At 43.7% G+C, this 14,926-nt stretch overlaps 1 protein-coding gene across 1 annotated transcript in view; it reads left to right on the top strand.

Annotated features, from left to right (window-relative positions):
- The window catches only part of Arfgef3 (ARFGEF family member 3), a 124,298-nt gene that overhangs the window by 62,479 nt on the left and 46,893 nt on the right, over window positions 1–14,926 (top strand). The window contains exons 11-14 of the mRNA XM_070010543.1: window positions 7,502–7,614; window positions 8,379–9,277; window positions 12,449–12,612; window positions 13,214–13,379. Coding sequence (XP_069866644.1) covers window positions 7,502–7,614; window positions 8,379–9,277; window positions 12,449–12,612; window positions 13,214–13,379 — 1,342 coding nt within the window. The remainder of the gene's footprint in view (window positions 1–7,501; window positions 7,615–8,378; window positions 9,278–12,448; window positions 12,613–13,213; window positions 13,380–14,926) is intronic.

Genomic DNA, 14,926 nt, shown 5'->3' with positions numbered 1-14,926 from the left:
TGAGTGTGGAGTAGACATGGAGGTTCAGTAGCAGCAGCCTTCCCAGTGCACCATGTGGTTTTGAGGGAGAGCTTGAGTTCTCTTGTAAACATTGCAGAAAGGATTCTTTACTTTATCCCAAAGAATTAACAAGAAAGATGATGTGTGTGTGTGTGTGTGTGTGTGTGTGTGTGTGCGTGTGCGTGCGCGTGCGTGTGCGTGTGCGTGTGTGTGTGTGTGTGTGTGTGTGTGTGTCTCCTGGGACTTAAACTGAAGGCCTTGGCACTGTCCCTTAGCTTTTCACTCAAGGCTGGCACTTTGCTACTTGAGCCACAGCTTCACTTCAGGCTTTTTGCTGGTTAATTGGAGCATCTCGTGGATCTATCTGCTTAGATTTGAAGTGGAATCCTCAGATCTCAGTCTCCTGAGTAGATAGGATTGCAGGCACGAGGCACCAGGCCATTATTTTTGTATTTAGGGAACCTGTTCACAAAGAGTCAGGTAGCATTTCCTTAGAATACCTAGCATCCCAAACCCCCTTGTAATAAAACCCCCTTGTTGAACATTGATTTAGTTTAAGCAAGAGTGGCCACAAATTTCTGTACGAGTTACTTTTTTAGAAAAGAAACTAGAAAATGTGTTGCATAGTGAATCACTGAGGTTATTAAGATGAATAGGTGCTAGAACATCCCTCGAGTTTAGGGGTGGTCCCTCAGGGAACCCATGAGGGAATGTGTGTTATGCCAACCTGCCATGTACAGCATTTTGATGACCCTTCAACCAGTTCTGGTTGCATTAACTCTCTCAGCCTTGACCCTCCACTGTCTCTTGTGCTTGGCAGGGTAGCCATGAAGGCAGTAGGCCACTGAACCTCATCAGTGGCACAATGCATGTGTATCTTATTGCATCCCTTTTGAAATAATAATGTGCCTTTTCCATCAGGCTGCAGCAGTCAAGCCCAAACAGCAGAATGTTCGATGGGAATTGTTCTTGGTAGAATTAATGAGATTTGACCATCATTAACAATGGAGACCTCTGACCCAACATTTTTAGAAGTACATGAATAACCCAAGGCTTAGCTTCTGGTTAAGGAAAATCTGTTTACACACAATAATAACCTCTTTATTTTTTTTTCTACCATATGTTGAGCACTTCACATATATACTTGTAATGGCTGAATAGCTTTGTGAGTTTCTGCGTGAACTTTACTGTTACCAATAGAGTATAACTTCTTTTCCCTTCATTGCTTCAGTCAATGGTGATCAAAAGTCCATCCTAGGTAGGTTGGTGAGGATAGCACTGCCTTAAAATCAAGTGAGAGAGACTACCTGGCCATCACCCACACATCAGGGCCTCCACCAAGGATACCCCTGTGTCCCAGCTCCTATTCAGCTTGGAGCTTGGAGGAGTCGGGCAGAGGGAAAGCTTTCCTTTGAGTGTACAGATCCCTAAGAAAAGAGAGGGAGGCATGGCCACAGATGCTCAGCAGATTTTCCTAAATTCAGGTAAAGCCCGCCCCCCCCCCCTCCACTCCGGGAAGGGAGAGAGGGAGGAAGAGAGCCGAGTACGTTACTCCCCTAGATGATCCACAGAGAAATGTAAAGACTGAGAACAGGGATTTTTTTTCCTATCTCAACAAAAAACTAAGGCTTTAAAGGTCAAATTATTTGCCCAAGGTGCCAAAGGGGAAAAAGGTGCAAAGCTAGGAAAAATGGATTTTCTGTTTTGCTAAACAAATAAAGCTTTAAAGGTCAAATGATTGGCCCAAGATGTCAATGAAAAAGAAAGGTGCAAAGCCAGATTTCTCACTGGTTTCTCAATCTGACACTGACATGACAGTGCAGGTGATCTCGGGAAGACTCCTTCCTGGTACTGGCTCAGCTCCCATTTTCATGCCTGAGTATAAGAGTTGGGGTCCAAACCCCCTCTCTGTCACCCACCAGCTAGATGACAGGACTTAAGTCAGTTAACACTGAGTTTACAATTCTCACATCTGTCCTTCTGTAAAGTACTTCCACATTTACAAGTTCATTTACAGGTGATAAAGAAAATATTTACTACAAAGCAAACTCAAGCCCCTCAAAATTTTTTCTTCCTTTAAACTGGGTAGTTATACACCTCAAATTGGTATAGAATTTTTTTTTACTTCATTAAAGACACTTAGAAGAAAAAAATAGGGTAACGTATGCATAAGTACTTGGTAAGCATAAGGTGCCACATGAAATGTATGGATTTTTAGTGCATAAAGAAGAAGAAAAGAAAAGATAGGGAGACCACAAACAGCCAGCTCCGTTCTGGCTCATTTCCTTCTCTCCTGTCTGCCTTTTCCCTTTTGTCTTACTGGACTTCTACTCACAAACCACCATTGTTAACAAGTTTGCCACTGCCCAGGATTCTCTCATGGTTCTTTATAGCCTTTCCCATCATCAGAGTTACTCTACCACTTCCAGAGCCTTCTACCATCATTCTCATTTTCCATCATCTCCCAGGTGCAACTTTTCCTTATCTGACTGGCCTGGCTTGCCCACCCCACCATGTGCCTCTATTAGTTGTCCCCCCTCCACCTCCGTTCTCATGGCCACTTCCACGTTACAGAGTTGAGGAGGTGATCACAACAAGCTAGAGCTTCCTGGCACTTCATCCCCTTAGGCTGATGGATTGTGCTCAGATGGGGAAACTGCGGCTATGGGGGGAGACGTTGCTTACCCGAAGTCCTACCTACATTTTGTGAGCAGTCAGGTTCAGAAGTAAATTAAGTGTTCTAAGTACAGCTACCTCTTTGATATCAAAATTCTCCTTTGTGTCTCTGCATCCTCAGATCACTGATCTTGCTCTTCTTTTTTTTATTTACTTTTTTAAAATGCCAGAACTGGGTTTAAACTCAAGGACTTGAATGTTTGCTTGACTTTTTCACTCAAGCTAGTACTCTAACACTTGAACCACACCTCCACTTCCAGCTTTTTCGCTGGCTAATTAGAGATAAAACTCTTATAGACTCTTCTGCCCAGGCTGGCTTCGAACTACAATCCTCAGATCTCAGCCTCCTGAGTAGCTAGGATTTATAGGCATGAGCAACCTGTGCCCGGTACACTTTGCTCTTCTTTAAATTCCATCACATCCTTTAGCAATTAATGGTGTGTCCCATCCCACTGATTGCCTCCCACGATGACACAGAGCAAGCTTCTTTTCTCCTCAAATACAGTTTTATATATATGGAATTTTGTGCATGTCCCCTAGCATTTAACCGTACATTTCTTCCCAAGTTCACTTGGGGGAGGTAACGCTAGAATTAGGCCATTAATCTCAAATAGTACATGTGCTAGTGCTACCTCATGGAGGCCAGCAGATGAATTCAGCCAGGTTGTTCTAAAAAGCAGTGCCTCTTCTCTATACAATAAAGCTGATCATTCGGGGAAGTTGGTTACCTAGACACAAAAATATCCAGGGATTATGCACACAAAGAAAAGCACACAGTACCAGGATGTTTGTCTGGCCTTTTAACATTTGAAAGCTTGGTTTATTATTTCCCTGTTGTCATTTCCCTGTTGTCACTCAGCCATATGCACTATGTGCCTCATAATTAAAAACATGTGATGGGCTGGGAAGGTGGCTCAGTGGTAGAGCGCTTGCCTTGCACGCTCAAGGCCCTGGGTTCGATTCCTCAGCACCACATAAGCAAAAAGAAAAAAAGCCAGAAATGGCGCTGTGGCTCAAATGGTAGAGTGCTAGCCTTGAGCTGAAGAGCTGAGGGACAGTGCCCAGGCCCAGAGTTCAGGCCCCACGACCGGACCCAAAAATAAAAAAAAATAAAAACATGTGAGACATTGTATTTTCCAAACTACATTCTCTTTTGTGTTTTCACTCCTCACCTCCCAAAAATAAACAAAAAAGATGAGCTGCCAAAATGTACACCTCGATTCCTTTCATCGTCTCTCCTGTGGCTGGGCTTTAGAAGTGTCCATCATACCTGGGCATTCACTCATGCCAGCCAGGAGAAGCCAAGACTGCAAGGTCTTGGCTTTCTTGTGATATTTGTTGGTTCTTCAAAAGCCTAGTCCTTCTGTCCCCTGCCCCTCCAGATTCAGAAGCAGTTGACAGGCACAAGATTTCATATAAAAATTGACACATTAATTTATTACAGACAAGGTTGGATTAGAAAAGTGGTGGTATTCCCAAAAGACAAGGGTTTAGAAGTCCTATTCCTGGGGCCAGTGCTGCAGCCTGGTGGTAGAGCACAATCTCAGCATGCACCAGCCCTAACACCAAACACAACCACAGCTCCTGTCCACAAACACACTTCCCTTTCAGCTAGAGGTGGAGCACAAGTCTAGCCATGGGAATTAAGATGTATAGGACACTATGCTGAAAATGAACTTTACAATTTGGGGAGTGGGGGGAGGGAGGAGTTAGGAAGGTGGGGAAGGAAGGGATGGTAGGAGAAAAACAAAGGAGGAGGTACAATGCTAGACAGGAAATGTACTCATTACCTTATTCATGTAACTGTAACCCCTCTGAGCAGTATTTTTACAATAAAAATATATACAAAAAGGAGTTATAAAGAAAGAGACAGGGAGAAAGGAGAGAGAAAGAGACAGAGGGAGAGGGAGAGAAAGAGAGAGAGACAGAGAGGGAGAGAGAGAGACAGAGAGAGAGAGAGTTTAGACCTAACTGATGTTAGCCTCAGCACTATCTTTTACTCTTGATATTAAAGAAATGAATGGGGAGGGGGGAAATGTAGAAGCTTTTTCTATTTCCTTCCCAGATAGCAGAAGTGTCTATTTCCTATAGTAAGAACAACTATGAAGGAAGAGAAGATCCTTAAAATGCTGATATTTTTGCTTAATAATTACGTGTGGGGAGGCAGGGGTATGTGCACACACCCATACTGGGCCTTAAACTCAGGACCTTGGTATTGTCCCTTACTTTTTTTGCTCAAGGCTGGTATTCTACCACTTGAGCCACACATTTACTTCTGACTTTTTGATTGTTCATTGGAGCTAAGAGTCTCATAGTTTTTTGTTATTGTTTGCTTGCTTGCTTGCCTGGGCTGGCTTTCAACTGCAGTCCTCAGATCTCTATCTCTTGAGTGGCTAGGATTGCAGGCATGAGCCACTGATTCCTGGCTTACTTAATACTCTGAGTATACCTTTCCCTGCTTTGCCTGGAGCGAATGTCAATTCGAAAATCAGTGATTATAGCAATGGGATGTCCTCTCCACGTTACTTCACTAGCTATTCTTTCCTTCCATCATTTCAACCTCAAAATGTCACTTTTCAGTAAAGACTTATACCCTATGGAATTAAGAATTGGTTGGAACTATATAATTATGAAAATGCTACTCATCGACTTGTGAGAAGATAGCTAGTGCAGAGCATAAGACGCTAACTGCAGCCTTAACTATTTTTATTAAAAAGGAGAAAGCCTGAAATTAACATGTGAATTCTCTAACGTGGGAAGTTGTACAAAGAAGCATAATACATACAGAGAAGCAGAAAGGAGATGAGCAGGGAGAAAGCAGGAGAGTGTGTAATATCAAGCAGATATGGACAGTCATGGCACCCTGAGGTTGCAAGTTGTTCAGAAGCTGCAAGTTGTCTCGCTGATAATCCAGGGAGGATACGATGGATGGGTTTCCCCATTTAGGCGGAGCAGGGGTGACAACTGGGTTGTAGTCCCAAAAAAAAAAAGTTGTAAAACAACTTAAAGACAAGTATCCTCAGAAATAGAGGGTGCATGTGGTTACAAGAGTTGCTCATTTATAGTGTCCTCACACAATATTATAGGAAGCCACTATCAAAGCACTCTACGGTAAGTTTCAGAAACGATATACTTTAAATACAATTTACATTTAATAAAAATAGCATTGATGGAATACGATGCAACCCTAAGGGAGAGATCCTATCACTTGTAAAAACATGAATGCACCTGCAGTGCAGTATTTAAAAAGAAATCAAGCAAGAAAGATGAATGCCACATGATCTCACTTACATGTGGAATTTGAACTCACAAAAGCAGAGTAGAACGGTACTTGCTAGGGACTAGAGGAATGGAAATTCAGGAGATGCTGGTCAAAGGCTACAAAGTTTTAAATTAAAATCAGTTCCTCCGCATAGGCACTATAGTTATAACAAGGCATCCTATTTTGACAGTTGGTAAGAAAGTAGGTTTCTCCCCACAAAAAAATTATGTCTAGTAAAGCATACTTTATTTAACTTAATCCAGCTATCCTATAACATGTGCATATTTCAAAACTTTATGTTATATGTGATGTAGACACTTGAAGAAATAGAAGAGGGCATTAAGACAACTTTAAGCCTCAAATAAAATGTAGATAAAAATGTATCGATTTCCTTGGGAATAATACAACTTCCAGTGGCTCCCACCTGTAATCCTCCCTACTCGGGAGGCTGAGATGTGAGGCTTAAAGTGATAGAGCACTAGCCTTGAGCAAAAAAACCTCAGGGACTGCACTCAGGCCCTGAGTTCAAGATCCACAACTGACTCACACATACATGCACACATATACACACACAAAGAGTAAATTGAAGACTTAAGTAGTTGATTATTGTTAAAAGAATGAGACTGTATCTTAAATCTTTCCATTAAGGGAAATACTGGCCTCATACAGCTTTAGAAATAAGTATAACATGAACTTTTACAGATAATAGAAAATGGAGATATTTCACCCAAGATGAAGCTAACCAAATTTGGAAGTAAAATAAGACAGAAAATCTGGGACAATGACATTTCAGTCAAATCCCACAAAAGAATAGAAACACAAGTATTTTCTAGGGTCCTGGGACTTGAACACAGGATCTCACAATTCCTAACTTGATCATCTGTCACTTAAGCCAGACTTTCAATCTGGCTTTCTGCTGGTTATTTGGAGATGGAATATTGCAAACTTTCTTGCTCATGCTGGCCACCCAGATCAGAGAAACAGGAAGCTATTATGTGCTATTAGTCAAGAAATTTTAAAAGCCTAATTCAATTTCATTAACATTTTACAGTTTTCTTCAGTTTGTTAAAATGTGTAGTGATCATCTCTAAAATCTTTAAATGCTCCAAAATGCAAGACTTTTTGAATGCTGTCAAAACACAAAGAGAATCCCACACTATGAAACTTTTTTATTTTAGACAAAGTTTTAAATAGCAATATTATTTAAAACAAAAACTTGTAACAAGACTACTTAAAACATTGTATAAAATAACCTTCAGTTTTATCTGCAAAAAGTACATCTGAACCAAATGAATTCAGTGTTGGGCCTTGGAGCTCAGCTTCAATATATCTCATTTTATTTGTATTATAATGCAAATACATCAACATCTGAAAAGTAATAAAATTAGAAACACTTCTAGTGTAGGCATTTCGAATAAGGGGAGCACAGCTCAGAGCTGCTTCTCCTTTGCCTTCATTCAGTAGAGACTATGTATTTTTTTTTTTTTGCTTTCACGATTTTAAAACCTTATATTTCTTGTTTCACTTACTTTTTTGTATTTTCTCCCTTTTTTCCCCCTGAAGATACTTGGGAGCCCACAGCGTCTGTGTGATCTGGCAGGACCTGGCTTGACGGAGCCAGAACTCAGAAAAAGATCCATTTCCAAAAGAAAATCTCACCTGGATCTTCTCAAACTGTATGACACATTCCCCTTTCGGCTGTGCTCTGAGTACCTTTTAAATCTTGTTTCCACATCCTGAATTTTTATAACCCTCCACTGAAATGACATGTGTGTATTTAATCACTGACCCACAATATAATTGATTATAATCACAGGCCTTTCTAGTATTGACTTAAAACTCGATGTACAAAGTGGAATGCCCAGAAGTTATTCATTAGAATTGTTTTAGAAAAGAATTGTCTTAATTTACAAGGTGATAACTATAGAATTCCCTCACATGTAGCCTCCCTGGGAAACTAAATATTAACCGTAAATTGTCATAATGTTATAATAATTGCAATAATTATGGGTTTATTTGTCTTTGTAATAACTGCATGGATTTCTGTTCAGGCATATATTCATCTTACCGTCCACATTATCATACAGCTTTCGTAAACACAATTCTATTTGAAAAAAATGAGTATAATATAAAAATCAGATTGTTCAGAGCCCATTGTTGAGAAAATGATGAATTCCCTTCAGGAATTTGGGGCTGTACCCAGATAAGCCCGCCAGCCAAGTGGGAGATTGGGTTGAGGAGGGCTCACTCTACCTGCAGGATTTCTCTGCCTGAGCATGTTTGTCTCTTTTCTTTATTGCCCAGCCCATTACATTTTATGCAAATTAGACAGTGTGCTTTGAATATGTGCAGCTCACCAGATACAGCCCTTGTTCACGGAGGGGCATTTTGTTCTCTTCTTCTCTCTTGCGTGGCATCTTCTCCCTGGAACACTCCTTAGAATCATGGATGGCATGACGGAAGCATGCATCAAGGGAGGCATCGAAGCCTGCTACGCTGCTGTGTCCTGCATCTGCACCTTGCTGGGGGCCCTGGAGGAGCTCAGCCAGGGCAAGGGCTTGAGTGACAGTCAGGTCCAGCTGCTGCTTCTGCGCCTGGAAGAACTGAGGGATGGGGCCGAGTCCAGCAGAGACTCCATGGAGATCAACGAGGCCGACTTCCGCTGGCAGCGGCGAGTGCTGTCCTCGGAGCACACCCCGTGGGAGTCAGGCAACGAGAGGAGCCCGGACATCAGCATCAGCGTCACCACAGACACAGGCCAGACCACTCTGGAGGGAGAGTTGGGACAGACGACACCTGAGGACCAAAAGAATGGCCTCAAGTCGCCTGCCATCCAGGAGGGCAAGGAGACACTGAGCAAAGTGTCAGAGCCTGAGGCCATAGACCAGCCTGATGTGGTTCAGAGAAGCCACACGGTAGCTTACCCTGACATCACCAACTTCCTGTCTGTTGACTGCAGGACCAGGTCGTACGGCTCTAGGTACAGCGAGAGCAACTTCAGTGTCGATGACCAAGATCTGTCCAGGACAGAATTTGATTCCTGCGATCAGTACTCGATGGCAGCAGAGAAGGACTCTGGCAGGTCTGATGTGTCTGACATTGGCTCTGACAACTGTTCACTGGCTGATGAAGAGCAGCCCCCAAGGGACTGTCTGGGTCACCGGTCCCTGAGAACGGCTGCTCTGTCTCTGAAGCTGCTAAAGAACCAGGAAGCTGACCAGCACAGCGCCCGGCTGTTCATACAATCCCTGGAGAGCCTCCTGCCCCGGCTCCTGGCTCTGTCCAGTGTGCAAGAGGTAGACTCAGCCCTTCAGAACTTTGCCTCTACTTTCTGCTCAGGTTAGTAAAGCAATCTTGGTACTCTTTAGAACATTTTGCCTTCAGGGACAATTACCATCCTCCTTGTAGTTTGAAGTGCTCAGAGTATATCAGTGAATCCCTGGGAGATCCCCTTTAAGTAGAGAGCAAAGATCTAATTGTCCAGGTTTATTCATAATGAGATGGGGGCTGGGCAGCCTGGATGTTCTCACCAACCTGCTGGCCCTGTGCCAAAGCGCAAGGAAGCTTACATATAGATACATGCTTGTATGTGCACATGTGCATACACATTTTTGGAAATAATCTGCATAAAAAGTAAAAATGACCAATTTTATTACAGGTATGTTTAGCATATAAATGTGCTCACTCACATGTATGTTCAGTAATATGCACGCATATGGCACTTTCTGTATGTCCTGCACTGTTTGGAGGGAAAAATTCATTAAGGAAATGTGTTACTGAGCAAAGTTGTATGATCGTGCATGCGTACATGCATGCATACACACACGTGTGTGTGTGTGTGTCTGGTGAGGGGATACTGGGGTTTGAGCCTAGGGCCTTGCATTTACTTGCAAACACTTTACCACTTAAATCACACCTTCAGCTCCTAATGTCATATAATCTTGTTATGAATGTTTAGAAAGTTGATTCTGCCCATTCTGTGTTGCTAAGATATTTGAGTATTCATGCACATAGTTGGTAGGGGGAAGAAAAGTATGTATAAAATTCTTTGAAATTCAGGAACCAGTGGCTCACTGCATAATCCTAGCTACTCAGAAGGATGAGATCTGAGGATCAAGGTTCAAAGCCAGCCCTGGCAGGAAAGCCCTTGGTACTCTGATTTCCAGTTAACCACCAAAAAGAGCTGAAGTGATTCAAGTAGCAGAGTATGTCCTTGAGCAATAAAGCTCAGGAACAATCCCCAGGCCCTGAGTTCAAGCTCTAGGATTGAAGGCTGATACTGGTACACACACACACACACACACACACACACACACACACACACACACACACACACACACACACACACACACACACACACACACACACACACACACACACACACACACACACACACACACACACACACACACACACACACACACACACACACACACACACACACACACACACACACACACTCTCTCTCTCTCTCTCTCTCTCTCTCTCTCTCTCTCTCTCTCTCTCTCTCTCTCTCTCTCTCTCTCTCTCTCTCTCTCTCTCTCTCTCTCTCTCTACCTTTTTGGAAAATATTTCCACACACACACACACACACACACACACTACCTTTTTGGAAAATATTTTGGCCATATCTATAAAACTTAATGTACATATTCTACTTTTAGAAATTTATCCCACAGATACTCTGTATTTGACCTGCTGTAAGTAATTTCATCATTTCCAGTTTCTTCACAATTGGAACATAGATGACCCCTAATAGCAAATTCATTCTGTAGATGGACGCACACCCATGCAATAATTCTATAGGTTTGCAATGTACCATGCTGTTTTCAGTGCGCAGTTCGAAGAAAAGATGAGGCCATTGTGTTTGTGCCCATATCAAGAAATGTGTAAGATGTGTTAATAAACATCAGGTTGCATTGCAGTGTCTGTGACACATCGTTTCTTATTTACAGCTCTATTTCTGTACACATAGGGCTGGAATCTTGCTGAGAAGGACAGCATTGAGACTTCACAGAAGCAAGATTATTGTTCTTATCTCTTTATATTCCTCAGTGTTGTAAAATAATTTAAATCAAGTATCTGATGTTGATTTAAAAAGAAATAAGAACTCTGCCATGCTTATTGTGTCCAGTCTTTCACTGGGCACCCATTAAGCAGGTGACTCATCCTCCTGTTACTGACAGTAAAGGACATCGTAAGTACAGAGGGACAGGACAAAGTCTGATTACCGAAGCCTGGCAAACACAAGTGCATGAAAGGCCATGGCTCCTTTATTTTGGATAACGTTGCACTGAAGCTAATCAGATAGATGCATAAAAAATAATGTCTATCAGAGGGGTGATGGGGCAGTGGAATCTTTTAAATTAGAAGCTAGTACAGCATGACAGAAAGCACAGAAAGCCTGGGAATTTGGGCCCGAGACCTTTGCAATATCTTAACTATATAACCCTGGGCAGATCACTGAACATTTTCATGGTCCTTCCCTTGCTGACATACAAAGTTTAGGCAGGACCACATGAAATGATGTAGAATAGATTGGTCACTATAATCCTAGCTACTCAGGAGGCTGAGATCTGAGAATCTCAGTGCCAAGCCGGTCCAAGAAGATAAATCCATAAGACTGTTATCTGCAACTAGACAGCAAAAGGTTGGAACTGGAGACATGCCTCAAGTGGTAAAGCACCAGCTTTGAGCAAAAAAGCCAAGTGAGAGTATGAGGTCCTAACTTTAAACCCCAGTACCAGCACAATGAATGAACGATGGATGGATAGATGTCTGGATGGAGGAAAGATGAAAGGAAGAAAGGGAAAAAGGGAGGGAGGGAAGGAAGGAGAGAGGAAGAGAAGAAGGGGAAGGAAGGAAGGAAGGGCAATCTGAGGAATGGGTCAAATGGCAGAACTCTTATCTAGTATTCTTAAGGTTCAATCCATAGAACTGCAATATGACGATGATGAAGATGGTGATGATGATGATAATGATGATGATGATGATGATGATGATGATGAAACACAAGCCATGAGTAGGTCTATGTGAATGTGGTAATATATATATACATACATATGTACTATATATATGTACTATATATATATATATATATAGTACATATATATACATAGTAGACAGGTATGACAGCTGTGCCAGAAGAATGAGAAAAAGAGAGAAGCATGAGGTCAGATTTTATATTACTTGAGAGACCATAGGAAAGTTTGAGCAAAGTCAGTAATTCTCCTATTTTAGCAAAAGAAGGTGCCAGAGGACTTGACTGGCTTTTACCAGGGTCCTAGGATGGAGATTCAGGCACAGCAGATCCTCTCCGGAAGTCATGGGCTTCTCCACGCACTCTAGTGAGTAGCTGCTTGTGTTAGCAGATGTGCTTGCTCTTCAGACACATCCCACACAGTGCAGTTTCTGTTGCTCGGATCAACCGATCTCCAGTTGGTGGTTCTCCAAATGCCAGCCTGGCCAAGCCAGTTCGCAGCTCACGGGCCTCGTGGTTCCCTCTCTTAGGCATGATGCACTCGCCTGGCTTCGATGGGAGCAGCGCGAGCTTCCAGATGCTGATGAATGCAGACAGCCTCTACACGGCAGCGCACTGCGCCCTGCTCCTCAACCTGAAGCTCCTGCATAGCGACTACTACAGGAAGAGACCAACTCTGGCACCCAGCATGATGGTGAGTGTGGGCTGCTCCTGGCTGTAGGAACGAGCCTGGGTTCCCCACCCTGCTCTATGATGGTCATGCCCAGGCAGTTCTAGAGGGCAGACCAAGGCAGTACACTCCTGCGAGCCATGGCTGAGAGAGATGTGGGTTATTTCATGGCTGTTTCCTTGGCTGAGCAAGCCTTCCCTGATGTCCGCTGGTGTCTGTGTGGTCAGCCTGAATCTGTGGAATCCCTGCTCATTTGTTTGCTTAATAAATTATGAATTCCCAAGGGTAAGTGATGGCCTCATAAGTCAAATCTTTCTTGGGGAACAATCCTTTGGGGAACACACTCCACGTCTGCTTTTGTTGGGCAAGCCAGAAGAGGAAGCATCATGCAAAGGGAGCTGTGACATTTCTAAGTTCCTTACCCACCAAGAATAAGGATGTTAAAGCCTTCATCCTTAATCCTTCTTCAGACTGTCATGGCGTGACATTAAGAAAGCTTCTCTCCCCTTCCTACCCCAAGCCACAGTCCAGTGAGGAGGGGTCTGGTGGGAAGAACCAGTTTGGGAGCCTGTCATTTACATGCGGTCCACCTCTGCTACACCCTCTTTCTCTCCTCTCTCTGCAGAAAGAGTTCATGAAGCAGATGCAGGGCCACGGGGTGCTGGTGGTCGTCTCGCAGGCCTGGATGGAGGAGCTGTACCACCAGGTGCTGGACAGAAACATGCTGGGCGAAGCCGGCTACTGGAGCAGCCCGGAGGACACCAGCCTCTCCCTCATCACCATGCTGACCGGTCAGTGGCTCCGCCCAAGGCTGCGTCTTCACAGCCCCTCTCACAGAAGCCGCAGTGTTCTGAGCAAGCGCTGATGTAGCAGCCACAAAGCTTCCGTGGCATTCGATGTCAGTTCTAGGGAAGCCATGAGCCTGCGTGGCTGTTCTAAAGGAACTGGAGGACCCCGTCAGCACCTTTGTCTGTGGAGGCTCACTATGGGCCTCTCTGAGGCTGCGTAGGCCTGAGCAGGAGGCTTGGGAATATTCCCAGAAGCTCTCACTTGCTAATAGAGGCCTTCTATTGTTCAAGGGCTCCTGGGGTTTACCAGTTCTGTGAAACAAATTGATTTCAAACTTGGCCTCATTCCCGCTTCCTGTTCATATGAGAGTTCCTCCCTTCCCTTCCCAGCAGCATGAAAATTTAAGATAATGTCAAATACGTGCCCACTCAGCATCCTTGTCCCCCAGAGTCCGGAGGTTTTTTAATATCCGGTTTAATTATTAGACGTTGCACATGAGCCAGGCACTGGTGGCTCAGAACTATAACCCGAGCTACTTGCAAAGGTGAGGTCAGGAGTGTGGTACAAAGCCAGCTCAAACAAACAAAAAAGAATTCATCAGACTCCTTCTCAACTCATAGCTGGGCATGGTAGCAGATACCTGTCATCCTAGCTACATGGGAGGCTGAGATTGGGAGGATCACAGTCCAGGCCAGCCCAGGCAGAGAACTCCATGAGACTTCATCATAATGGGAAGAAACTGGTCATGGCAGTGCATGCCTGTCATCTGGCTGTGGCATGAAATGAAAAATAGGGGGATGACAGTCCAGGTGCACAAAAGTCTGTGTCAAAAATTACCAGTACAAAAAGTACTAGAGGCTGACTCAGTGGTAGATTGTTTGCCTAGCAAGGCTCTGAGTTTGAAAACCTAGTACCACCCAAAGAAAAGGAAAGAAGAGAAAGAATTTTCACAAGAGTACAGAAAAGCAACAGGCAGTGGAACCGTTCTGATGTTTCTTATTTTACTTTGGCAAAAGAAGATTCTCTTGGGTTTTCATGGCTTAGCCAAAATGGCAAAGTTGGGAAAGTGCTTAAATCCTGATCTACTCATTAAAACCTTTGCAAGGTAGATCTCCAGACTGTGAGTGTCCAACCTGGTCTCTGATCTCATGCCTCCAACAGGTGGGACTTGTAGGGCATGGCTTTGTATCAGAAGCCCTCTGCCCACTCTGTAGCATCTTACATCTTCACTCAGCTCAGCAGCTCAGAGCCAGGCAGAAGCAGAAATGGGCCTAGGCAGGTACAGTCCAGCCAGGAGTCAGCCAAAGGGTGTGTTAAATGGCCTAGGATTAATTCTGAGAGTATTATCAAGAGTAGCAGATGGAATGCAATGATGAGGAATTTGGGATGAGGCAGACCTAGAACGAGGTCTGTCCTCAGAGGCCAGAGTCCTGGGTGTAATCTGGCATTTGGAGTATTGCTTCCAGAACAATGATAGAATTGGGAAGTGGAGCTGGGTCCCAAGTCTTGGCGATCAGGGTCACAGGGCAGGCGTAAAATTTGTATTGCA

This window comes from Dipodomys merriami, unplaced genomic scaffold (assembly GCF_024711535.1).
Source record: "Dipodomys merriami isolate MVZ:Mamm:240054 unplaced genomic scaffold, mDipMer1.0.p SCAF_8, whole genome shotgun sequence".
NCBI classification, from domain to species: domain Eukaryota; kingdom Metazoa; phylum Chordata; class Mammalia; order Rodentia; family Heteromyidae; genus Dipodomys; species Dipodomys merriami.
The sequence above is the reverse complement of the archived record's forward strand: the minus strand, read 5'-3'. Positions and strand labels throughout refer to the sequence as shown.